The sequence below is a fragment of the Pristis pectinata genome, chromosome 40, assembly GCF_009764475.1.
Source record: "Pristis pectinata isolate sPriPec2 chromosome 40, sPriPec2.1.pri, whole genome shotgun sequence".
Classification (NCBI taxonomy): Eukaryota; Metazoa; Chordata; class Chondrichthyes; order Rhinopristiformes; family Pristidae; genus Pristis; species Pristis pectinata.
The window spans coordinates 5,922,089-5,949,363 of record NC_067443.1 but is presented as its reverse complement, the minus strand read 5'-3'; the positions used below and the strand labels follow the sequence as shown (position 1 = coordinate 5,949,363).

The 27,275-nt window shown below is 50.3% G+C and overlaps 1 protein-coding gene across 2 annotated transcripts in view; it reads left to right on the top strand.

The window, feature by feature from the left end:
• itga10 (integrin, alpha 10) overlaps window positions 1–27,275 on the top strand; it is a 103,083-nt gene that overhangs the window by 70,527 nt on the left and 5,281 nt on the right. For both annotated transcript variants that reach the window (XR_007958771.1, XM_052045594.1), the window contains exons 18-28: window positions 646–756; window positions 6,333–6,418; window positions 8,436–8,577; window positions 9,966–10,058; window positions 13,578–13,654; window positions 15,149–15,238; window positions 19,367–19,454; window positions 21,784–21,897; window positions 23,637–23,744; window positions 24,468–24,581; window positions 25,831–25,926. Coding sequence is in view for 1 of the 2 variants with exons in the window: in XM_052045594.1 (XP_051901554.1) it covers window positions 646–756; window positions 6,333–6,418; window positions 8,436–8,577; window positions 9,966–10,058; window positions 13,578–13,654; window positions 15,149–15,238; window positions 19,367–19,454; window positions 21,784–21,897; window positions 23,637–23,744; window positions 24,468–24,581; window positions 25,831–25,926 (1,119 nt within the window). In the remaining variant the exon portion in view is untranslated. The remainder of the gene's footprint in view (window positions 1–645; window positions 757–6,332; window positions 6,419–8,435; window positions 8,578–9,965; window positions 10,059–13,577; window positions 13,655–15,148; window positions 15,239–19,366; window positions 19,455–21,783; window positions 21,898–23,636; window positions 23,745–24,467; window positions 24,582–25,830; window positions 25,927–27,275) is intronic.

The window sequence follows — 27,275 nt, the reverse complement described above, 5'->3', positions numbered from 1 at the left end:
AGTGTGTGTGTCAGGGTGTGTCAGTGCAATCCTGTATGTACAGTGTGTCAGGGTGGGTCAGTGCAATCCTGTCTGTACAGTGTGTGTGTCAGGATGTCAGTGCACTCCTGTATGTACAGTGTCTGTGTCAGGGTGTGTCAGTGCACTCCTGTATGTACAGTGTCTTTTGCGTTAAAGTCTGCTCAAACCATTCCACTGTAGCGTGTATGTGTTGTGTTGTGATATGTCAGTACCACTCCTATATACATAATGCCCTGATGCTTTGTTAGTGTGTTAGAGCCATTCTCTTGTTGAGTGTGTTGACTGTATCAGTGCTGCTCTTGTATTTACAGTAATGCACATCACATTGAATGGAGCTGCCCTGTAAAACCTCCTGTTCCTGTTGTGTAACTATTTCAAAGCCCTGTTTGACACCTCTGTTGCTACCTTAGCCTGTACCTGACGTGTTTGCCTGAATCCGATTCTGTCAGTGCTCTGTTTCCTGTGCTGTCTTCATTTACCACGCTGAGCTCGCTGAACAATTCTGTCGCAGCTTTGCCAGTTTACCACAGCAGCAGTGAGACACGGGTTCTTTCCCCAGCCAGTGTGTGAACCCCAAGCCGTCTTGTGGCCTGTTGCCTGACATTTGTGGTTGCTTGGCTGTAGGACACAGCGGACTATATTCGACCCGTCGGATTCACGTTGCAGTTCGGTCTGGCAGAGCAGCCCAAGGGGCCGGTTTTGGATGACGGCTGTGAAACCACAGTCCAAAGTTGGGTAAGTCGCAGCTAGACCATTCACAAACCCAGCCAGTTCCTAACCTGTCAATCAGCCAACAATGATCAGTCAGTAACCTAACGTGGCAGTGAGACACAGCACAGAAACAGGCCCTTCAGCCCACTGAGTCCCTGCTGGCCATCGAACACCCATTTACACTAATCCTGCATTAATCCCATATTTCACTCTCTTAGCACGGTGGTGTAGTGGTCAGCGTAATGCTTTACAGCGCCAGCGACCAGGGTTCAAACCTGGCCACTGTCTGTAAGGAGTTTGTACGTTCTCCCCGTGTCTGCGTGGGTTTCCTCCGGGTGCTCCGGTTTCCTCCCACGTTCCAGGGTTAGGAAGTTGTGGGCATGCTATGTTGGCACCGGAAGCGTGGTGACACTTGCGGGCTGCCCCCAGAACACTCTATACAAAAAAGATGTACTTCATTGTGCGTTCGATATACATGTGACTAATAAAGAAATCTGATCTAAGATCTTATCAACAACCTCTCTGATCCACACACTAAAGTCCATTTACAGCCAATTAACCTACCAACCCGCACGTCTTTGGCTTGATGATGGGAGCCAGAAGGTAGTGGTGAAAGGATGCTTTACTGATTGGAGGTCGGTACCAGTGGTGTACCACAGGGATCGGTGCTGGGACCCTTGTAATTGCTCATTATATATCAATGACTTAGATGTGAATGCGGGGGGTATGATTGGCAGATTTGTGGATGACACAAAAATTGGCGGTGTTGTGGATGGTGACAAAGGTTGTCTCAGGCTACAGCAGGGTTCAAATCAGATGGAAAGTTGGGCGGAGCATTGGCAGACAGAATTTAATCCCAACATGTGCATTTTGCGAAGTTAACTCGGGAGGATGTACATATTAACTGGTAGGGTGCTCAGGAATGGTGATGAACAGTGGGACCCTGGGGCTCATGCCCATAGTTCCTTGAAAGTGGCAACACGGGTAGAAAAAGTGGTGGAAGGCAGAAATAAAAACAGAACACTGGAAGAAGTCAGGATCAGAATCAGATTTATTATCACCGACATATGATGTGACATCTGTTGTTTTGCAGCAGCAGTACAGTGCATAGACACAAAATGACTATAAATTACAAAAATAAATAAATAGTGCAAAAAAAAGGAATAACGAGGTAGTGTTCATGGGTTCATGGACCGTTCAGAAATCTGATGGTGGAGGGGAAGAAGCTGTTCCTGAATCGTTGAGTGTGGGTCTTCAGGCTCCTGTACACCCTCCCCGATGGTAGTAACGAGAAGAGGGCACGTCCCGGGTGGTGAGGGCCCTCAGTGACGGACGCCACCTTCTTGCGGCACCGCCTCTGGGAGATGTCCTCGATGGTGGGGAAGTCAGTGGGTCAGGCGGCATCTGTGGAGGAAAAAAGGAGTGAGTGGACACCGGGTCGAGAGGACTGAGGGAAGAGGAGGGATTGCCAGTGTATAGCAGTACCAGCGGGGGTGGGACAGAGGCTGATAGACGGAGCCCGATGGGGAGGGGATGATTGGCAGATGGAACCAGGCGGGGGAGGAATGAACAAAGACAAGAAAACTAAGTGGGAGGAGAAGAGCGGGAGAGTGGGTGACCTGAAGCTGGAAAATTCAATGTCCGTACTGTCGGAGCAGACGGAAAGGCCACGTGCACTTGGTGTTTGAAATGCTATTTATTACGACTGGTGCACACCAAGAGACCCAAGTTAAAGCTGATCTACCTGAGCGCAAATTTGGTACAGCTTTTACATTCTCGGCTGACACGGAAACTTGATTAATAGTACAACTAGGTTTGGAAACAGAATGGAAGACTTAACTAAGTAACAAGCTAGGTCTTGGTTACCGAATAAAATGATTATCCACAAGTCTAACTTAGTTAACAATATATCCAATTTTCTGTTACAACAATGGGCACACGCTATAACGTAATTAATGAAGCTCCTGAAACTTGGGTGTTGTCACTGCCGCATCCCACGTCTCTGCTCTTGGGCTTTGTCTGCGGTTCCCTATTTGTCGTGGAAACTCTAATCTACAATAAGAGATGATAACTGTGAGTTTCGTTCCAAGCCTGTATTTATACAGTACGTGGTACCATGGAGAGTGGGCAGCGATCTCCACCGTCACCCAGACTCTAACATACAGAAGGTTGTAAGCTCAATTTATATGTTAAAACAACAGCTATATCACGTGACTAGTTCAGTTATGGTTGTTACATACTTGAGAATTTAATCAATGTGTTACATAGATTAAAATAGAACAAAACCAACCAGTTCCTCTTATCAGCGCACTCAAGGCTGAACTCGCATTCTGTTTTATTTCAAAGTCTGGTTTCAGCACACTTCTGCAGACCTGCTGGCTTCAAGCCCAGATTTACTGTTGGCTGCAAGCATCGTTCTCTTATACAATGTCAACTATCCCATCAGCCCCAGTATAGTCAAAAGACACCATTATTCTTCTACACTGTCACCACACTAACACAATCCGAATTTCCCAGTTATTAGCCCTCACTATTCTTTCCCCTACAACACTACCATTGGGTTGTAAGCTATTCATGCAGAATAAGATAGATACCTTTATTAGGCACATGTACACCGAAACACACAGTGAAATACATCTTTTTGCGTAGTGTTCTGCGGGGCAGCCCGCAAGTGTCACCACGCTTCCGGCGCCAACATAGCATGCCTGCAACTTCCTAACCCGTACGTCTTTGGAATGTGGGAGGAAACTGGAGCACCTGGAGGAAACCCACACAGACACGGGGAGAATGTACAGACTCCTTATAGGTAGCGGCTGGAATTGAATCCAGCTGTAAAGCGTTACGCTAACCAAGACGTTGTTCTTCCAATTTGCCTTTGGCCTCTCAGTAGCAATGGAGAAGGGCGCAGATGGACAGGTCCATGTGGGACTGGGAAGGACAGTTAAAATGACGTGGAACCAGAAGCTTGAGATGGCTGTTGCGGACAGTGCGGGTAGTCACCTAATATACGCTTGGTTTCACCAATGTACAGGAGGCTATGTTGCGAGCACCAGATGCAGTAGACCCAGTTGGAGGAGGTGCAGATGAACCTCTGCCTCGCCTGGCAGGGCTGGTTCAGTCCCTGGAGGTGAAGGGACAGGTGTTACACCTCCTACCAGGGCAAAGTGTCAGGGGACAGGGAGGGGTGAGAGGAGTGGGGTGAGTGGACTAGGGATTCACAAAGAGAGGGGTCCCTGCAGAAAGCATAAACTCTTGGTGGGTGGAGGAGGGGAAGAGGGGAGAGGGGAGAATATGACAGTGGTGGGATGATGTGTTGGACGCGGAGAATGATGGGGTGCAAAGGAACACTATCTCTGTTCTGACTGGGGAAAGGGATGAGATCCGGCCCAGAAAATGGAGGAAAAGCACATGAGGGATCCACTAACTACAGCAGATGGGAAGCCACGTTTCTGGAAGAAGGGGGACGTTTCGGAAGCTTGGGAGAAGAAGGCTTCACCTTGAGAATAGATGTGGTGGAAATGGAGAAACTGAGAGGGAGGGATGGCAGCCTTACAAGAGGCAGGGGGGAGAAGGTATTGTCAAGATGGCTGTGGGAGTCAGTGGGTTCATGGAAGATGTCCGTGGCAAGTCTGTCTCCTGAGATGGAGACAGAGAGATCCAAAAAAGGAAGAGAGGTTTCAGAGATGTCCTCAAATTCACTTGGACCATGAAGTTGTTGGCAAAGGTGATGAAATTGACAGTTCTGCACCAATGCAGTCAGCACCAATGCAGTCATCAATGTAGCAGAGAACGAGATGGGGAGGTGATGCGCCAGAATAGGCGTGGAACAAGGACTGGAGTGCTTGCCTTCATAGGTCGGGGCATGGAATATAAAAGTTGAGACATTATGTTGCAACTTTACAAAACACTGGTTAGACAACACTTGGAGTACTGTGTGCAGTTCTGGTCACCACACAGTAGGATGTGGTTGTACTGGAGAGGTTCACCAGGATGTTGCCTGGATTGGAGGACTTTAATTACGGGGAGAGATTGGAGAGGCTGGGCTTTTCCCTGAAGTGAAGGATGCTGAGGGGTGACATGACAGAGGTGTATAAGATTATAAGAACACAGATAGGGCAGATAACCAGAATCTTTCTCCTATGGTAGGGGGATCAAAAACAAGAGGGCCTTGGTTAAAGGTGAAAGAAAGGGGTTTTAAGGGGGAAGTTTGTTTTAGACAAGAGAGTGGTTGATATCTGCAACTCTCTGCCAGAGAAGATGGTGGTGTCAGGTGCAACCAGTACTTTTAAGAGAGATTTAACTACATAGATGCCACAGGCAGGAAAGCTCACCAGCACCTCTACTTCCTCAGGAGGCTAAAAAAATTTGGAATATCACCTGTGACCCTCACCAATTTTTATCAATGCATCATAGAAAGTACAGGAAGTCCCTGGGTTACGAACGAGTTCTGTTTTTGAGACTGTTCGTAACCCGATTTTGTATGTAACTCAGAACAGTGTCTGTGCATGCACACTTGGCCTGGGGATCGGGGCCGCACATGTGCACATGGCCTGGGGTTCCCCAGCCACACATGCGCACTTTGCCCAGGGTTGGGTCAAAGAAGGTGTACCGCCGCCGTGGTGGGATCGGGGGCTGGGCCCACTTACAAACCGAAGGTCGTTAAGACCACGAAGGTCGGTTCGTATGTACGGACGTTCGTAAGTCGGGTGTTCGTAAGTTGGGGACTTCCTGTATCTGATCTGGATGCATCACAGCTTGGTACAGCAACTGCTCTGCCCGTGACCACAAGAAACAGCAGAGAGCTGTGGACACAGCTCAGCACATCACGGAAACCAGCGTTCCCTCCATGGACTCTGTCTACACTTCTCACTGCCTCAGGAAAGCAGCCAGCATAATCAATGACCCCACCCACCCCAGACACTCTCTCTTCTAATCCCCTATCCTCAGGCAGAAGGTACAAAAGCCTGAAAGCATGTATCACCAGACTCAAGAACAGCTTCTATCCCACTGCTGTAAGACTACTGAACGGTCCCCTAGTACGATAAGATAACATTTTGACCTCACAATCTACCACGTTGTGACCTTGCACCTTATTGCCTGCCTGCACTGCACTTTCTCTGTAACTGTAACACTTTATTCTGCATTCTGTTATTGTTTTCCCTTGCACTACCTCAATGCACTGATGTGATGAAATGATCTGTATGGACGGCATGCAAAACAAAGTTTTTAACTGTAGCTCAGTACATGTGACAATAATAAACCAATTTACTGATTTGCATTTAGACAGGCACTTAAATAGGCGAAGTATAGAAGGATATGGACTTTGTGCGGGCAAATGGGATTAGTGTAGTTGAGCAAAATGGTCGAGATGGATATGGTGGGCTGAAGGGCCTGTTTCTGTGCTGTACCACTACATGACACCCGGGAGAAACCCATGCAGTCCCAGGGAATGTGCAAACTCCACACATGTCAGGATTGAACCCAGGTCTCTGGCATCATGAGGCAGTGGCTCTGTTAGTTGTGCGACTCATTCGTTAACCTGGTGTTGGGATGAATCTCTTCTGAAGTTCATGCACACTTTCTTGTGTTCACGCTCCCAGATTCCTTTCTTTAAAGACTGCGGAGATGATGACCTGTGTTTGACGGATCTCTCACTTCAGGCACACTTGGATATTTCTGGATCAAGGTAAGAAAATAAGAAACTTAGTGAGTGTCAGTTTTGACAATTGAATTGGTGGGGGGGGGGGGTAATGATCGAGCAGCTGGGATGAGATGCTGTTCCTTGAGGTGGTATTAGGATTTGTTGCGGTGGCGGAGGAGGCCAAAGGCAGGGAGGTCAGGGTGGAGGTGGAGTGGAGAGTTACGGTCACAGGTGACTGGAAGCTCAGGCTCTCTCTTGCTGACTGAACAGAGATGTTCTGCAAAATTGGTTCCTCTGACGTAGAGGAGACAGATGTATCACAGAAGGCATCCTATCTGATGCATCACTGCTTGGTGTGGAAACTGCTCTGCCTAAGACCACAAGAAGTTGCAGAGAGTTGTGAACACAGCCCAGTCCATCACACAAACCAGCCTCCCTTCCACTGTCTCTGTCTACACCTCCCACTGCCTCGGGAAAGCAGCCAACATAATCAAGGACCCCTCCCACCCCGGTCATTCTCTCTTCTCCCCTCTTGCGTTGGGCTCAAGATGCAAAAGCTTAAAAGCACGTACCACCAGGCTCAAGGACAGCTTCTATCCTGCTGTTATCAGACTCTTGAACGGACCTCTCATGCGATAAAGATGAACTCCTGATCTCCCAGTCTACCTCGTCGTGGCCCTTGCACTTTATTCGTCTACCTGCACTGTACTTTCTCTGCAGCTGTAACACCATAATTCTGCATTCTGTTTTGCTTTGTACTACCTTGGTATACTTATGGATGGAATGATCTGTCTGGATGGCATGCAAACAAAAGCTTCTCACTGTATCCTGGTACGTGTGACAATAATAAACCAATACCAGTCGTGAGCACTGAACGAAAGTGCAAGTGAATCCTGGAGGGAGTGGATGGCGGGAAGGGAAGAGGTAACAGGACTGCAGTTGCACGGGAAGGTGCAGTGAGTGGGTGTTGGTGTAGTCAGATAGGTACACCATGGAGTCACGGTTCAGAGAACCACTAGGTTCAGGAACAGCTACTTCCCTTCAGCCATTCGGTTCTTGACCCAACCGGCACAACCCTAATCACTGCAGTTCAGCAACACTGTGATCACTTTGATCACTTTGCACTAAAATGGACCTTGTTTTTTTGTTCTAATTGTGTTCTTTCTTGTAAAAATTGTGTATAATGTATGGTATGTTTAATTTATGTTTTTCTTGTGAATGCTGCGTATCTGATGCTCTGTGCCTGTGATGCTGCTGCAAGTAGGTTTTTCACTGCATACATGTCCCTGTGCATATGACAGTAAACTCGACTTTGACTTTGGACAGTGATCCCTCGCTTAAATATGAAGATATTTGGAGTCCATTTATTCAATATTTTCACATGATATCGATCCCTCTTCAATAACTTTCCAATTTAGAGGAATGGAGTTGCCAACATAATTTTGCTCTGTTTCTGTTGAGAAATTTCAGTCCAGTCTCTTTTTTCTTTTCTTTTGTTTTTCTTTCTTTTGAAATTTTTCTTTTTAGTTTGGTTTGATATATTGTTTATAATTTTTCTTAGTGACTTGGGGATTCTTTTTCTTTTCTTTTATATACACAATAAATCTTTTTCTTTCCTTTATATTATATTCATTTGCTAAGAGATTGTGGGATCTACAGATTTTTTTTAATGTTATTATTCTTTATGATTATCTATGCCATGATTATCTCCTGATCTCTTTGTATTACATGTACAAACATCGATGTTATATATTAATCTGTATTAATTTGGAAACTAATGAAAAGATTGAAAAAGAAAGAAAGACTTTGGACAGTATGCTGAAAGGGGAGGGGAAGATGTGTCTAGTGGTGGAATCTCTTTGAAGGTGGCAGATACGGCGGGGGTGGGGGGGAGATGAGGAGAAGGGGAACCCCATCTTGGTCTGGGTGGGAGGAGAGGGGTGAGAGCAGAAACGCAGGAGATACACCAACCCAGTGCTGCGTCGCTGTGTTCAGCCCTTGTGTTGTGAGGTCTGCTGTTGTTTGTTGTGTTATTATTAACAAATTGATGCCTTTATTTCAGGCAGAACCCGTACGTTGTCAGGAGCAGTCGGCAGAGAGTGTCAGTCACTGTGCTGCTGGAGAACAGGAGGGAAAATGCCTACAATACCAGCCTTAACATGACCTTTTCCAGAAACCTGCTCCTCACAAGCCTCCTTGTGAAGGTAAAGCTATCTATTCACTTGATTTAATCTGCTTGTACAGACCTCTCATACACAGAACACAGAACAGTACAGCACAGGAACAGGCCCTTCGGCCCATGATGTCTGTGCCGAGCACGAGGCTGAATTAAACTAATTCTCTTAAGAAGTGCTGGAGGGACTCAGCAGGTCAGGCAGCATCTATGGAGAGAAATAAACAGTTGATGTTTTGGGTTGAGACCCTTCATCAGCACTAGAAAGGAAGAGGGCAGAAGCCAGAATAAGAAGGTGGGGGGAGGGGGAGGAGCACACGCAGGCAGGGGTGAGTCCTGCATATTCATATGTCTATCTAACAGCCTCTTAGATATCACTATTACATCCGCTTCCACCCCTACCCCTGCCAGCCCGTTCCAGGCACCCACCACACTAAAAGATGAACTCTTGATCTCCCAATCTGCCTCGTCGTGGCCCTTGCACCTTATTGTCTGCCTGCACTGCACTTTCTCTGTAACTGTAACATTTTATTCTGCATTCTGTTTTCCTTTTTACTACCTCGATATATTTATGTACGGAATGATCTGTCTGGATGGCACGCAGACAAAAGCTTTTCACTCTATCTCACTACATGTGCCAATAATAAACTAATACCACCCTAAGCTTCTTAAACCTGTCTTGAGGATTTGCATCTTATCAAAAAAATTATCGGATTAACGAGGTTTAGTGCTGCCATCTCTGGGGTGTTTATACTATCCGCACAGTCCCTTACCACACGGGTGAAGAGTTGTACCATGCTAACGGTGCCCTGCTCCCCCATACTCCCACACTTAAGGTCCCTCCTGTTAACAGCGCTATGCGCTTCCTCACTCTGCCTTCACCCCATCCACATTTTTCTCAAGATCACTTCTGGCTTCCCTGCCAGTCAGCCTCTGGGCACATCATTTATACAGATTCTAGTTTATGAATGTATGAGGTAACATTAGAGCTTTAGTCTGTGTCAAACCCTTTTGTTTTCATGCTGAAATGAGTGACAATCTACTGTATGTCTAACCTGTGCTGTTCCTGCTCTGGGACTGTGTGATGGGATGGTGCAGAGGGAGCTTCACCCTGTGTCTGACCCCGGGAGTGTGTGATGGGACAGTGTAGAGGGAGCTTCACTCTGTGTCTGACCCTGGGAGTGTGTGATGGGACGGTGTGGAGGGAGCTTCACTCTGTGTCTGACCCTGGAAGTGTGTGAGGGGACAGTGTAGAGGGAGCTTCACTCTGTCTAACCAGTGCTGTCCCTACCCTGGGAGTGTCCGATGGGATGGTGTAGCGGGAGTTTTGTATCTAGTCCGTGTTGTCTCTGCCCTGGATGTGTGGACATGGCCCTATTCCCTCCAGTGCACTAACATTATGATCCTCACTTTTCCCAGGAGGATGGACAGAATAAGGTTGAATGTCTGGTGATGTCACCCCACCACAGAATCTGCAATGTCAGTTTTCCAGTCTTCAGATCATTGATGCAGGTATGTGTTTCAGGAGAACGCTGCGCACATGTACAGATGCACGCACACAAACAGACACACACGCAGGCACACACATGCCCATCCGTTCTGGGATATGTCCTCAGGAGGAACCGTGCTGGTCTCTCTCTCTTAACTCTTCCTTTGCAAACTGTGGCAAGGGAAACCTATCTGGAGGTGAGGGTTAATGCTCCCACCCTGGACTGCAGAAAGCTGAGGGATGGCCTGATGGAAGTATATGAGAGGCATGGACAGTGCAGATAGAATCTTTTTCCCCATGGTAGATACCAAAAACAAGAGGGCACAGTTTTGTGAGAGGTAGGAGATTTAAAGGGGATCTGCACGGTAGTGTAGTAGTTAGCATAACACTTTACAGCGCCAGCGACCCGGGTTCAATTCCAGCCGCTGTCTGTAAAGAGTTTGTATGTTCTCTCCCCCGTGTCTGCGTGGGTTTCCTCCGGGTGCTCTGGTTTCCTCCCACATTCCAAAGACGTACGAGTTAGGAAGTTGTGGGCATGCTATGTTGGCGCTGGAAGCGTGACGACACTTGCGGGCTGCCCCCAGAACTCTACGCAAAAGATGCATTTCACCATGTGTTTCGATGTACATGTGACTAATAAAGAAATCTATCTTAAGTTTTTTACGCAGAGAGTGATTGATAGCTGGAACGCGCTGCCAGAGGAGGTGGTGGAGTCGGATACAATCACTGTGTTTAAGATGCATTAAGACACATACTTAAATAGGCAAGGCACAGAAGGATGCAGTCCTAATGTGGGCAAATGGGATTAGTGGAGATGGGCAAAAAGGCTGGCATGAATGTAATGGGCCAAAGGGCCTGTTTCTGTGCTGTACAACTCTATGACTCTGTAACACGTGGTCCCTAAAACGGTTGGCGAGACGCAGGAGTTCTTCTGCTTTTGGGCAGTGCTGCCTTTCCCTCTGGGCCAATAGTCTTTAAAAGTAGGAAGAATGAGCGGTAACCTCATTGAAACAACAAAATTCTTACCGGGTTTGACAAGGCAGACATGGGAAGGACGTTTCCCTTGGTTGGGGTGTCTAAAACCAGGCGGCAAGGTCTGAAAATAAGGGGGTAGCCATTCGGGCCGATGAGGAGAAGAAAGCTTTTTCCCTAGGGGATGGTGAACATTTGGAATTCTCCACCCACGAGGTCTGTAGAGGCTCAGTTGCTCAGTTATTGTTGCATGCTTTGAGGTAAAATGTCAGTCGTGACCCAAATGAATGGTACTCTGGGCCTATTCCTGCTTCTATTTCTTATGAAACTCTGTAACAGTGGCTTAATTCCACAATAGCAGTGAGTAACAGGGCTTCAAAGCCACTGAACTCACTCAGGTGCTTGAGGTAACCCTAGTCTCAACTCTCCTTGTTGGCAGCTAACCTCAGACAGGGTGCTCTGCTCCAACCCCTGGGATAATGTCAGCTGGGATTACCACGTGACCACTGGGTGGCACAGTGGGTTAGAGACGCTGCCTCACGGCTCCAGAGACCAGGGTTCGATCCCAACCTCTGCTGTCTACGTGTGGAGTTGGCACACGTGTGTTTCCCCCCTCCCCGGGTGCTCTGGTTCCCTCCCACATCCCAAAGGTGTGCAGGTTGGTAGATTAATTGACCTCAGTGTGTAGGTGAGTGGTAGAATCCAGTGAGGGGGAGTTGCTGGGTACGTGGGGAGAATTAGGTAAGATATTAGTCACACGTACATCAAAACACACAGTGAAATGCATCTTTTGTGTAGAATGTTCTGGGGGCAGCCCGCAAGTGTCGCCACGCTTCCGGTGCCAACATAGCATGCCCACAACTTCCTAACCCGTACGTCTGGAATGTGGGAGGAGACCGGAGCACCCGGAGGGAACCCACGCAGACACGGGGAGAACGTACAAACTCCTTACAGACAGCGGCTGGAATTGAACCTGGGTCACTGGTGCTGTAATAATGTTACGCTAACTGCTACACTACCGTGCCTGCATAAATGGTTGCTTGATTGTCAGTGCAGACTTAGTGGGCTGAAGGGCCTGTTACTGAGCAAGCCCTGGTGGTGAGTATATGCAGGAGGAAATGTGAGGTGTTGGTCATCTTTGGTCATATGCAGTTAATGGCAGGACCCTTGGGAGCATTGATGTACAGAGAGATCTTCAGGTGCAAGTCCATAGCTCCCTGAAAATGGCAACACAAATAGATAAAGAAGGAGCAGGGCATACTTGCCTTCATTGGTATTGGTATTGGTTTATTATTGTCACTTGTACCGAGGTACAGTAAAAAACTTGTCTTGCATACCGATCGTACAGGTCAATTCATTACACAGTGCAGTTACATTGGGTTAGTAAAGAGTGCATTGCTGTAGTACAGGTAAAAACAATAACAGTGCAGAGTAAAGTGTCACAGCTACAGAGAAAGTACAGTGCAATAAAGTGCAAGGTCACAACAAGGTAGATCGTGAGGTCAGAGTCAGAGGGTAGTGAAATTATGGAACTCTTTGCCACGTACAGCTGTGGAGGCCCAATCATTGGGGGCGTTTAAGGAGGAGGTTGATAGGTATCTAATTAGTCAGGGTATCAAGGGATATAGGGATAAGGCCGGAAATTAGGGCTCGATAGGAATAGTATTAGTTTAGCTCGTGGAGCAGACTCGATGGGCCAAATGTCTTGTGAACTTGTGAGTCCATCTCATCATATAAGGGAATCGTTCAATAGTCTTCTCACAGGGGGGTAGAATTGGGGTGCTGAGTATAATAGTCAGGAAGTCATTTTGCAGCTGTATAAAAATCCGGTCTGGCCACATTTGGAGTACTGTGTGCAGTTCTGGTCACCTGTGGAGCTGGAGGCTTTGGAGAGGGTGCAGAAAGGGGTTCACCAGGATGTTGCCTAGATTAGAGAGTATTGGCTCTGAGGTTGGACAAACTTGGATAGTTTTCTCTGGAGCGTCAGAGCCTGAGGGGAGACCTGACAGAAGTTTATGAAATTATGAGAGGCAGAGATAGAGTAGTCAGAGCCTTTTTCCCAGGGTAGAAATGTCAAATATTAGAGGGCACAGCTTTAAGGTGAGGGGGGAGAATTTAAAGGAGTTTTTCAAGGCCAAGTTTTTTTACACAGAGAGTGGTTGGTACCTGGAATGGACTGCCATGGGAAACAGATATGATAACTATGTTTGAGAGACATTTAGACGAACACACGGACAGGCAGGGAATGGAGGGATGTGGACCATTTGCAGGCAGATGGGATTAGTTTAATTTGGCATCATGGTCAGCACTGACCTGGTGGGCCGAAGGGCCTGTTCCGGTGCCATACTGTTCTAAGGATAGGTTCACCTGTGACAGCCTCTGCACAGTCAGGCGATGAGGATGCTGACTAGAACAGGGTGCCCAGTGATGACTCATCGAAACAGCCATACCCCAGCGGAGGATTCTGCCCTCACTGAGCAAGCACCGTCCAAAGGGTAAAGCCGATCAGCTTGCGAAGCAGGCAGTGTGAACTTATAACCTGACAACGACGGGCTTTAACTTCCATGCAGGTGTCCTTTCGCCTGGAGTTCGAGTTTCGCTGCACTCACTTGTTGGATGAGGTGGAGCTGCGCATCAGTGCTACCAGGTGAGTGGTCGCCTTCCAGCGGATGGGCGGGTGGGCAAACGCTTGGAAATTTGGATCATAGAAACATAGAAAACCTACAGCACAATTCAGGCCCTTCGGCCCACAAAGCTGTGCCGAACATGTCCCTACCTTAGAAATTACTAGGCTTACCCCTAGCCCTCTATTTTTCTAAGCTCCATGTACCTATCCAAAAGTCTCTTAAAGGACCCTGTCCTATCCACCTCCACCACCATTGCCGGCAGCCCATTCCACGCACTCACCGCTCTCTGAGTAAAAACTTACCCCTGACATCTCCTCTGTACCTACTCCCCAGCACCTTAAACCTGTGTCCTTTTGTGGCCACCATTTCAGCCCTGGGAAAAAGCCCCTGACTATCCACATGATCAATGTCTCTCATCATCTTATACACCTCTATCAGGTCCCCCCTCATCCTCCGTCGCTCCAAGGAGGAAAGGCCGAGTTCACTCAACCTGTTTTCATAAGGCATGCTCCCCAATCCAGGCAGCATCCTTGTAAATCTCCTCTACACCCTTTCTATGGCTTCCACATCCTTTCTGCAGTGAGGCGACCAGAACTGAGCACAGTACTCCAAGTGGGGTCTGACCAGGGTCCTATATAGCTGCAACATTACCTCTCGGCTCCTAAATTCAATTCCACGATTGATGAAGGACAATACACCATATGCCTTCTTAACCACATGTTCCTGACCTGTGCCTTGGGAACATTAAACGTTCTGTAAAGATGCAGGTCGTTGGTCACAGATTCTCTGAGCTGCCATGCCTCCGTATTTTGGCAAGAGGGGGAGTTCTAGGTGGGTCCTCCGCCTGCCCCCTTCTACCCTTGGGCAAGTCAGTAGCCCCGCCAGTAGATCTGCAGCTCCAGAGACCCGGGTTCAGTCCCGACCTCCAGTACTGCCTGTTGTGTGTGGAGTTTACACGTTCTCCCTGTGACCGCGTGGGTTGCCCCTGCGTGCTCCAATTTCCCCCTACGTCCCAAAGGCATGCGGGTCGGGAGGTTAATTGGCCACTGTAAATTTACCCCCCAGTGTGCAGGTGGAGGTAAAATCGAGGAGGAATTGGTGGGGAGAATAAAATGGGATCGGTGTAATTGGGTGCTTGATGGTTGGCATGTACTCAGTGGAGCAACAGCTTCTGTGCTGCATGACTCTGCCTCTCAGTGGGACACCTCACTGCCCTTCACTCCAAGGACCATGCTCCCTTCCTCCCCCTCCCCTTCTCCCCTTCCCCTCTCCCCCTCTCCCCCTCTCCCTTTCTCCCCACCCCTCCCCCTCTCTCCCCTCTCCCCCTCTCCTCTCCCCTCCTCTCCCCCTTCTCCCCTCTCCCCCTCTCTCTCCTTCTCCCCCTCTCTCTCCTTCTCCCCCTCCCTCTCCTTCTCCCCCTCCCCCTCTCCCCCTCTCCCCCCCTCCCCCTCTCCCCTCCCCCGATGGTGGGGCTTCAGTGTTGCCATTGTACTGAAACCTTCTCCCCACTGCAGCGACAGCACCGAGATGAACGAGACCCTCCACGACAATGCGGTGCGGGTCTGGGCAGCGGTTCGTTACGAGGCAGATCTCCTCCTCACCAGGTAGGTGGCACTGCATGCCCTGGCACAGCAGTAACTCACGAGGGCCGAGGCAGAGGGAACTGAGGGACATTCCAGACATCCCGAGCTGCCTTCCTCCCCTCGGGCACAGACTAACTGATGCAGTAATGGCTTTGAAATCTGGTGTTTGACAACCTGGGTGCGCTCGTGACCAACATTTCGGAGGGAGGGGCAGTGCTGAGGGAGGGGGTGCGGTACCAGTGGAGAGGCAGCACTGACGGGGAGGCTGGGTCGAGGGAGGGGAAGTGCCCAGGGGAACTGATGGAGGAGCAGTACTGAGGGAACGGCCACACCGGTGGAGGGAGCGATTGGGCTGGTGGAGATGCCGGTGTCGAGGGAGGGACAGCGCCAAGTCAAGGGGCAGGTGCCAAGGGGGCTCTTGATTTAGGGCAGGCACAGTAGCGCAGCGGTTAGCGTGACGCTATTACAGCGCCAGTGACCCGAGTTCAATTCTGGCCGCTGTCTGTAAGCAATTTGTACATCCTCCCTGTGTCTGCGTGGGTTTCCTCCGGGTGCTCCGGTTTCCTCCCACATTCCAAAGACATACGGGTTAGGAAGTTGCGGGCGTGCTATGTTGGCGCCGGAAGCGCGGCGACACTTGCGGGCTGCCCCCCAGAACACTTGACACAAAAGATACATTTCACTGTGTGTTTCGATGTACATCGATATACATGTGACTAATAAAGATATCTTATTAACCACCAAATCTGATCGTCTCCCCGTGACGCAACCACACTGGGTGGCACAGTGGTGTGGCAGTTAGTGTTGTCTGTGTGCGGAGTTTGCCCGTTCTTCCTGGGCTTCCCCCAGGTGCTCCGGTTTCCTCCCACGTCCCAAAGACGTGCTGGTAGGTTACCCCGAGACTAGATAGGTGCAGGAGAAAGTAACAATTGGTAAATTGGTTTATTATTGTCACATACCGAGGTACAGTGGAAAACTTTGTCTTGCATGCTGTCCATACATCACATCAGAACATCGAGGTAGTGCAAGGGAAAACAATAACAGAATACAGAATAAAGTGTTACAGTTACAGTGCAGGCAGACAAACCACGACGAGGTGGATTGTGAGGTCAAGAATCCGTCACCATACTAGGGAACTGTTCAATAGTCTTATAACAACGGGATAGAAGCTGTCCTTGAGCCTGGTGGTTCGTGCTTTCAGGCTTCTGCCTGATGGGAGGGGGGAAAGAAGAGAGAATGCCCGGGGTGGGGGGGGGGTCTTTGATTATGTCAGCTGCTTTCCCGAGGCAGCGGGAAGTGTAGACAGAGTCCATGGAGGGGAGGCTGGTTTCCGTGATGTGCTGAGCTGTGTCCACAGCTCTCTGCAGTCTCGAGCAGAGCAGTTGCCATACCAAGTTGATACCGTACCATCCAATGTTGATGAGCGTGTGAGAGGGAGCAGGTTGCTGGGAAATGAGTGGGGGGATAGGATTAGACGATGGGCAGAATGGTCTATTTCAGTGTCATGATAATTATAATGTGATGTATGATATGAGCTTTCACTGCGTTGAGAGTGAAGTCAGTTTTCCAACTGCCTTTTTCAGCTTCCTATCGTCTTTTAGCCATTTACACCACCTGACTTACTCCTTTGATTTCTCTGGCACCCCTTCTGCAGTATAGATGAAAGTGGTTAAGTTACTGGGCGACTGCCCAGTGGCCTGTACTGTTAATCCAGTGGCAGGAGTTCAAATCCCATGACAACCAAGGAATTTAAATTCAGTTAATTAAATAAATCTGGAACTGAAAATAAAAAAGCTAATCTAATCTAAAAAAGCCGACCGTGACAATGAAACTACCATATCGTCACTAAAATCCATCTGGCTTAATAAAATCCTTCAGGGGAGAAAATGTGCCTGTTCTTACTCCATTTGGTCTACATGTTGACGTGGTTGACGTATAAATGTTGCCTCAGTTTGGGGCAATTATGGATGGACGATAAGTGCCACCGATGCCCGTGTCCTGGAAATTAGTAAATGAAAAAAGATTTCTTTGCTTTGCACATTATTCCTTTTGTTGGGTGTATATTTTCCTCCTTTTTATTCATAATAAAAGACAAACTATATACAATTATAAAACAGTGCAAGCCTTTACATTCTTGTACAGATCACTCATTAGTGTTACCTTTTTATATAAAAAACAGCACCGATGCCACATGTGTGGCTCCCTGGGGCTACCCGGTCCCGTACTTACAATGTTTAGGGGCTTTCTCGCCTAACCCCGCCCCTCCCTCTCCTGTGGCAGAAGAACCCTAAACTGTCGTCCTTCCCCACTGAGCTCTTGCATTGGCTGCACCCAGCTTCAGTGCGTCCCTCAGCACGTACTCCTGCAGCCTGGAACATGCCAGTCGGTAGCATTCCCCTACGGACATCTCACAGTGCTGGAAGACCAACAAGTTTCAGGCAGGACAAAGGGCGTCTTTCACTGAGTTGATGACCTTCCAGCAGCAGTTGATGTCTGTCTCTGTGTGTGCCCTCCTGACTCTGTGCCAAGCATCGTTAATGTGTGCTATCTCCCAGTCCTGAGAGAAGCTTCAGGAGAGAACCTTCTTGCTTGTTCTCCTCACTGTAGCTGTGAATTTCCTTCACACACTGTGAATTATCCCTAGTGTGTGGGTGAGAGGTAGAATCTGGGGGGAGCTGATAGGGGTGGGGGGGTGAATAAAATGGGATCAGCATAGATAGGAAAATCTGATGCCGATGCAAATTCACAGCTGGTCCACAGGGACGTGCCGAATTCCCTCAGCCTTCTGAGGAAGTAGAGGCGCTGGTGAGCTTCCTTGGCCATGGCATGTTTGCGGTTGGAGGGCTCTCAACTATCTCCACCTCAGCACCGTTGATACAGAGTCACAAAGTTAGAGGCATAGTTTTCAGAGTGATGTTTGGAACTCCCTTGAATAAACAGCAATCGATGCTGCATCGGTTGTTAACTTTAAGTGTGAGTTTGATAACTGAAGATAAAATGGGATAGTCAAAGGGTCATACAGCATGGAAACAGGCCCTTCAGCCCACCGAGTCCGTGCTGACCATCAGGAACCCATTTACACTGATCCCATTTTATTCGTCAAACCCCCCCCCCCCCACCCCATCCCCATCAGCTCCCCCTGGATTCTACCCCTCACCCACACACCAGGGGCAATTCACAGTGTGTGAAGGAAAGACGGGTGGGTGGAACTGCTCCCCTCAGCCATGGTTCCGTTAAGTGGGCTCGAGGGTTGGAGACTTGCCTCCTGTCCTCGAGTTTGGAATCAAGTCAAGTTTATTGCCACGTGCACAAGTTCGGTGAGGTACAGGTTCAATGAAAAACCTGCTTGCAGCAGCATCGCAGGCACCTCGGTACAGACAACACACACAACATAGATTGTACAAGACAGAAGAAAAAAACTGTGCTGAACACGACATTAGAGCAGAAACACCCACAACCAGAGACAAGTCCATGGCAGTGCAGGAGGTGGTCCGTAGTGTTACGTTGCTGAGGTGGGGTTAGGGTTGTGCCGGTTGGTTCAAGAACCTGATGGTTGTAGGGAGGTAGCTGTTCCTGAACCTGGCGGTGTGGGACTTCAGGCTTCTGTACCTCCTGCCCGACGGTAGCTGCGAGAAGATGGCACGGTCCACATGGTGGGGGTCCTTGACAGATGCCACCTTCTTGAGGCAGCGCCTCCTGTAGATGCTGTCAGTGGTGGGGAGGGCTGTACCCGTGATGGACCCGGCTGTGTCCACTACTCTCTGCGGCCTCTTGCATTCCTGTGCGTTGGAATTGCTGTACCAGGCCGTGATACAACCAGTCAGGATACTTTCAATGGTGCATCTGTAGTGTGTCTGCACAAAGGGTGGGAGTCTGGAATTGATGACTTGAAGCAGGGAGGGTGCCAGTGTCTAGGAATAAATATCTAGGGGATTGAAGGAGATAGGACATTGGAATACTGGAATAGGGCTGGAACACTCTGCTGGATAGACACAGATTAGATGGACCGAATGGCCTACCTCAACATGGTTCTGACCTGGGTGTGCATGGGGTGGGTTGCAGAAAGTTGCTCCCTTTGCATGCCTGTTATTTGCTCTGTATTATCCACACTGTGTGCACAGCCTAAAACAAGCTGCTCTCTGCCGGCAGTGAGTCCAGTCTCCAGCGCTATGAGGTGCAGCCAGCCCTGGAGTCAGCACACGTAGAAGTGCAGCCCGAGGTCAAGCAGAGCTTTAAGGTAAAGTGAATGGTGGCAGGTGAACTGGTCCCTGTCGGGCAACCCACACTGCTGCTGGCTGCCTGCTTGTGAGTGCAGGTCTGTGTGTTTGCCTGCTCATGTCTGTGTGGGTGCTTGTGTGTGTGCGTGTGTGTGTGTGCGTGTGTGTGTGTGTCCACACATCTGTGTTTGTCTGTGCGGATGCTTGTTTGTGTGTGCGTCTGTACTTACGTCTGTGTGTGTGTGTGTGTCTGCACTCACATCTGTGTGTGTGTGTGTGTGTCTGCACTCATCTGTGTGTGTGTCTGCACTCACATCTGTGTGTGTGTGTGTCTGCACTCACATCTGTGTGTGTGTGTGTGTCTGCACTCACATCTGTGTGTGTGTGTGTCTGCACTCACATCTGTGTGTGTGTGTGTGTCTGCACTCATGTCTGTGTGCGCTTGCGTGCGGATGCATGGTTGTGTGTGTGTGTGATAGTGCATCTGTGTGTGTGATTCTGCACGTCTGTATGGGTGTGTGTGTCTACGCTCACATCTCTGTGTGTGTGTGTGTGTGTGTGTGTGTCCATGTGCATCTGCAAGTGCAGGCCATTATGAGTGCAAGGTGTGGTTCACCAGTCACTGAGTTAGGTTGTGAGGGAGAGGAGAGGCACTGGGGCTTTACACCCAGTCGTTCTGTGTGTTTGCGTGTGTGTGAACGTATGCAGCATACACACACTGGAGCAACCAACCTGTGGCTCAATGTGAGCGATTGCACACCTGTGTGGGGCTGTGATATCCAGGAATGCCCCTGGAGGGAGCTGCATCATTCCAAGTGATACACCGACAACCTCAACCACTGGCCTTGTGGTTTCCAGTTCAGGGATGAGAACCAGTGATTAGCTGCCCTTGATCCACTTCCGCAGTGATGCCGGGAACTTGAGGAATGCAGGAATGTGCCTATATTGGGACTATCTATTGCTTGGGAGACACAAGAGACCACAGACGCTGGAATATGGAGCAACAAACAATCTGCCGGAGGAACTCAGCGGTTGAGCAGCATCTGTGGGGGGAAAAGGAATTGTCAATGTTTCGGAACCCTGCATCAGGGTTTCAACCCAAAACATCGACAATTCCTCCCCCCCCCCCCCCCCCACAGGTGCTGCTCGACCCGCTGAATTCCTCCAGTAGAGTGTGTGTGTTGCTCCAGATTCCAGCGTCTGCAGTCTCCTGTGTCCCCAGGAACGTGGGATCGGAAGGGGGATATCCCACATACATTGAACAACACATACAAAGTGCAGGAGGAACTCAGTGGGTCAGGCAGCATCTGTGGAGGGAAATAAACAGTCGACATTTCGGGTCGAGACCCTTCATCAGGACGGGAAAGGAAGAGGGGAAAAGCCGGAATAAGAAGGTGGGGGAGGGGGAGGAGCACAGGCTGGCAGGGGATAGGTGAGGCCAGGTGAGAGGGGGTAGGTAGGTGAGTAGGGGAGGGGGGAGAAGTAAGCTGAGAGGTGATCGGTAGAAGAGACAAAGGGCTGAAGAAGAAGGAATCCGGGAGGAGAGGGCAGTTCTGTCATTTGGGCAGGTCCACAACTTAGTCCCATTTGTCTGAGTTTGCTCCTCAAACCCACAGTAACCAACAAAAAAATCGATCCAACTCAGTTTTGTGATTTTTAATTGACTCCCAGTTTCAGCAGCTTTTTTGGGAGAGAGGGTTTGATTTCCAGGAGTGTCCTGGGCTGTGACGCAGCTCATGGTTAAATAGCCAGTTAACGTGTGCCTGTAATGTGAATATGGAGCAGTAAAGGGGCTGTCCGTGCGTGCGTCTCTGTGTGCATGCCGTCTCTGTGTGCACGCGCCTCTGTGAATCTGTGTGTGTTTGTCTGTGTTTGCATGTGTCTGTGTGTTTGTTTGTGCGCACATGTTGGTGTGTGCGTGTGTCTGTATTTGTGTTTGTGTGCGCGTGCACGTGTAGATGTGTGTGCACACGTGTGTGTGTCTGTGTTTGTCTATGTGTGTCTGTGTGTGTTGTGAGGATGGAGAGGGGAATGAAGCAACCTCCCACGACGACAGAGCTTTTGTCGTGTGTGTCTCTCTCTTACTGAGGTCACAGCGCTCTCTGCCCCATGGCCTGGAACCTGAGCACTGAGCCAAAAGCTGACCTGACACTTGGAAACGTGGACTCTTCCCAATCGTTCCCGGCGAAGGCAGCACGTGGGCATCATTCAGAGTCTCCCCCTCTCTCAGGGAGAGAGCACCACCGGGCTGACAAAAGGGGTTCATCAGAAAGATACCGAGGTGCCTACAACAAGTGGGAATCACAGTGCGAGTCAGTGAGCTTCAACGACTGTTTGCTGTGTTCGCAGGTCAAGAATCTTGGTTGTTTTGTGGCTGAGGATCTGGAAGCCAGGATCTACGTCCCGACCGTGATCGGTGCTCACCACCACTTTGCCACGGTGATCACCGCCTTTTTGGAGCCTGTAAGTACGGGGAGAACAACTGGTTGTTGGTCACTGAGCTGGACGGGACACTGAGGGCGGTATTCAAAACTATGGGGAGCATCGTGGGGTATCAGGCTGCGAACCTCTCCCCATAGCAGACGCGTCTGTAACCGGAGAGCACAGGTTTAAGTTAAGGGGTAAGAGGTTTGGGGGGATTATTTTTCATCCAGGGAGAGACAGGTTGGAATCTGTAACATGCAGCCTGAGGGGGTGGTGGAGGCAGAGACTCTCGCAACATTGAAGATCTGACGCACAGTTGAATCGCCAAGGCATAGAAGGCTATGGGGCGAGTGCTGGTAAACGGGATTAGGGATGGTATTTGATGTCAGCATGGATGATCTGGGCCAAAGGGCCTTTTCCCATGCTGTATGAATCCAGAACAGCAAGCTCGCCCTTCCCAGCCCCATTAAATGGGTCGGTCACTTATTGACAGTGTTGTGGGGAGGAGGGGGGAGGTGTTGGGTTGCCTGGACTGACAGAAGGCAGATGGGGAGGGGTGAGAGACACCATGCACAAGAAGTAAAAGCAGCTCTCTCACCCAGCACTTGGCCTCCTGTGTGGCTCTGGGTCACAGGGCAGGGAGATCCCACGCCTCGAGCCTCAGCTGGGCTACGTAGGGCATCATAGAACACAGCACAGCACAGGAACAGGCCCTTTGGCCCACAATGTCTGTGTCGACCAAACCCGTCTGTCTGCAGATGATCCCTATCCCTCCATTCCCTGCCTGTTCACATGCCTGTCTAAATGCCTCTCGAATGCCACTATCGTATCTGCCTCCACCACCTCCCTGGCAGCCCGTTCCAGGCACCCACCGCTCTGTGTAAAAAAAACTTGCCCCCGCTCCGGTTTCCTCCCACATTCCAAAGACGTACGGGTTAGGAAGTTGTGGGCACGCTATGTCGGCGCCGGAAGCGTGGCGACACTTGCGGGCTGCCCCCTAGAACTCTGTACGCAAAAGATGCATTTCACTGTGTGTTTCGATGTACATGTTGACTAATAAAGAAATCTTATATCTTCTTTAAACTTTCCCCCTCTCACCTTAAAGCTGTGTCCTCAAGTATGAGACATTTCAACCCTAGGGAAAAGGCTTTTAATGACGACAATTCCTTTGCCCTCCACAGATGCTGCCTGACCCACTGAGTTCCTCCAGCAGATTGTTTGTTGTTCCAGATTCCAGCATCCGCAGTCTCTTGTGTCTCCTCTGACTGTCAACCCTATCTATGCCTCTCGTAATTTTATAAACCTCTCAGGTCTCCTCTCAGCCTCCGACGCTCCAGAGAAAACAATCCACATTTGTCCAACCTCCCCTTATAGATAATACTCTCTAATCCAGGCAGCATCCTGGTGAACCTCTTCTGTACCCTCTCCAAAGTCTCCACATCCTTCCTGTAATGGGGGTGACCAGAATTGCACACAGTACTCCAAGTGTGACCTAACCAAAGTTTTGTCAGTCAGTGAGTGTGCTGGGACTGGGATCCTGGTCAGTGACTGTGTTTGGAAGTTGAACCAGGATCGGAGGTGACAGTGTCTCAGTTAATGGCTGCAGTAGAACCAGTGGGGCGATCTACTGGAGGGAACACAGCCTTCAGCTGTGGGTGCTTTCCCCTGTCCCATTCCTGTGATCTGGGTCTTTCCCACCTGATGCACTGGGGGCAGGATTTGGTGGGTTAAGTTGTACATCGACGTCTCCTGCTGACAGCGCCTGTGTCATCCGACAGATCAGTGGGGCGAACTGTTCCGTGCAAAACGCAACAGAGCCCCTGAAGAGGAGCCGAAGCCCAGGTACACGGTTCTCCCCCAGAGATCTCCAGCACCTGCAGAGGCTGGTGAGTGATTGGGAGAGGGAGAGGTGGTGGGCGTGGGGGAGGGGAGTGGGGGGAGGGAGGTGGTGGATGAGGGGGAGGGGTGGGGGGGAGGGAGGTGGTGGGCATGGGGGAGGGGAGTGGGGGGAGGGAGGTGGTGGATGAGGGGGAGGGGTGGGGGGGAGGGAGGTGGTGGGCGTGGGGGAGGGAGGGGAGTGGGGGAGAGGGAGGGAGGTGGTGGATGAGGGGGAGGGGTGGGGGGGAGGGAGGTGGTGGGCGTGGGGGAGGGAGGGGAGTGGGGGAGAGGGAGGGAGGTGGTGGATGAGGGGGAGGGGAGGGAAGGAGGTGGTGGACGAGGGGAGGGGAAGGAAGGAGGTGGTGGACGAGGGGGAGGGGAGTGGGGGAGAGGGAGGGAGGGTGGTGGACGAGGGGGAGGGGAGTAGGGAGGGGGAAGGGGAGGTTAGTCGGGACAGGGAGGGGAAGGGGAGGTTAGTGGACAGGCGATTGGGGGTAGGTGTCAGACAGGTGTGAGGGGGGGAGGGATGGGTGTCCACAGTGAGGGTGAGGGGGGGAGAATGAACAGAGCGACAGGGTCTGAGGTCCTGGGTTAGAACGCAGTGGATCTCGGGATGCAGGAGAGGTGGGTGGACTTTCCTAATCACCCGGGCGGTGAAAGTCCTGAGGGTTGGTCCCCTGGGGAGGGTGCCTGCCATTGGACTGACCCTCTGCTTCTCCTGGTCCCCACAGGACTGCAGCAACAGTCTGTGCACCACATTCACCTGCCACCTGAGGACCCTGGACAGGAACCAGGGGGTGGTGCTTCACCTCGGCTACGCACTGTACGGACAGTTCTTCACTGTGGTGAGTGCCTGGTCGTTGCGGCTCTCTCTCCCCCTGGGACCTGACCCCCTCCCTGAAAGTGGCCTCACAGGTGGACACGGTGGTGAAGAAGTCTTTAGGCACGCTGGCCTTCATCAAAGTCAACGTCAGTCGAGTTAATTGTCGTCTGCGCAAGTCCATGTGTGCATGGGGGCAGTGAGAAACTTACAGCAGCAGCACAGGCACAGAGCATCAGAGACACAACATAAATTATACAAGAAAGAACACAATTAGAACAAAAAAAAACAAAATCCATTGTAGTGCAAAGTGGTCCCAGTGTTGCTGTACTGAGGCAGTGATTAGGATTGTGCTGGCTGGTTCAAGAACCGAATGGTTGAAGGGAAGTAGCTGTTCCTGAACCTGGTGGTGTGGGGACTTCAGGCTTCTGTACCTCCTGCCCGATGGGAGCAGCGAGGAGATGGCACGGCCCGGATGGTGGGGATCTTTGATGATGGATGGATCAGTCAGGGCACAGAGTACAGAAGTTGAGACATAATGTTGCAGTTGTACAAGGCGTTGGTGAGGCCGCACTTGGAGTATTGTGTTCGGTTTTGGTCACCCTGTTTTAGGGAAGACGTGGTTAAACTAGGAAGAGTACAGAAAAGATTTACGAGGATGTTGCCGGGACTCGAGGGACTGGGTTATAGGGAGAGACTGGGCTGGCTAGGACTTCATTCATTGGAACGTAGGAGACGGAGGGGATGACCTAATAGAGGTGTATAAAATCATGAGGGACATAGACAGGGGGAATGCGCGCAGTCTGTTTCCCAGGGTTGGGGAATCAAGAACCAGAGGGCACAGGTTTAAGGTGAGAGGGGAGAAATTTAAAAGAGACCTGAGGGGCAACTTCTTCATGCAGAGGGTGGTCGGTATATTGGTGATGGTGCGTCTGCTTCAGAACTTCTCACCCTCCCCCGCCAGAGGAACCATCCTTCTGAGAAGCTGGTGCTCCCACTGAGATCCCCTCTCATTACACTGAACGGCAGGGTACAAACCACTGCAGCTCACGGTCATCCAAGGCATCAGTCTGTCGTCTGCACTGGCCATTTACCTCCTATCCATAACTGCCCCGATCTGGGCTATTTCAGAGGGCAGTTAACAGCATTATTTGGCTCTGGATTCACATTACAAACACTGATGAGCCAGACTGAAATCGTCCATAACTGGATGTGTGTTCGATACTCCAGGAGGATACTCCGGCCTTGCTAAAACATTCCACCCCTTCCAACAGGCGAAGTTCAGATCAATAAAGATCGTGACCACCTTCACCCTGGGCGTTCAGGCACCGAAGGTACTGACAGTTCCAGACACGGCTCGCCATCGAGAGGTAAGCAGCATTTCCCTGTGACCACTGGTTACAACATGTTCAAACAACTGAGGCTCTTTGTTCGACCTTTGTCCAGATTTTGACACGGGTTTGGAGGTACCAAACAGAGGTTTGATTGCCGAACTGGGAATTGGACTCTTCCTGCTTAAATGCAGTAAATGGGACAAATATTCCCAGCATCGGTCAGACACAGAGTGAAGCTCCCTCCACACCGTCCCATCACACACTCCCGGAGTCAGACACAGGGTGAAGCTCCCTCTACACTGTCCCATCACACACTCACGGAGTCAGGCACAGGGTGAAGCTCCCTCTACACCGTCCCATCACACACTCCCGGAGTCAGACACAAGGTGAAGCTCCCTCTACACCGTCCCATCACACACTCCCGGGGTCTGACACAGAGTGAAGCTCCCTCCGCACTGTCCCATCACACACTCATGGAGTCAGACACAAGGTGAAGCTCCCTCTACACCGTCCCATCACACACTCCTGGGGTCCGACACAGGGTGAAGCTCCCTCTACACCGTCCCATCACACACTCCCGGGGTCAGACACAGAGTGAAGCTCCCTCTACACCGTCCCATCTCTCACTCCCGGGGTCAGACACAGAGTGAAGCTCCCTTACACCGTCCCATCACACACTCCCAGTGTCAGACACAGGGTGAAGCTCCCCCGCACCGTCCCGTCACACACTCCCAGGGTCAGACACAGAGTGAAGCTCCCCCGCACTGTCCCGTCACACACTCCCAGGGTCAGACACAAGGTGAAGCTCCCTCTACACCGTCCCACCACACACTCCCGGGCAGGGACAATCTGGGGTGCTGCCTGTTCTTTACCAGGACCCAGAGTCTGGGACGAGTTTGCCTCCAGTCAGAACATCCCCCTCCTCCCCCCTTGGGCAGCTGATGTTGCCCCTGCCACGGTCGGACCCAAATGGATCAGACAGTGGCGAAGCCACACACCTCTGAGGCTCCTGCCCAGAGCCTCTGACATCTGTTACAGCTGATCCCAAGACCCTCCTCTACAGTAGGTCCCGCCCAATGTGAGCCATCTCTCGGAACCTCCCTCCCCAGAGGTGTTTCCCTCCTTTTTCAATCTCTTTATTGAATTTCAAATTAATTCAAATTACTGTACATGATGTTAATGATTCTACACGTGGTCAGCAGTAATAACTTAATATATGTACTCACAAGGAGTAAAGACTATCGTCTGGACCTCCCGCGCTCTTGCTAAGTGAGTGTGATACAAAAAAAATTGAAAAGAGATTTAATTATATGAAAAGAGAACCCCCAAATCAACAAAAGATAAACAAAAGCAAACCAAAAAACTTCAAAAACAAAACTAGATAG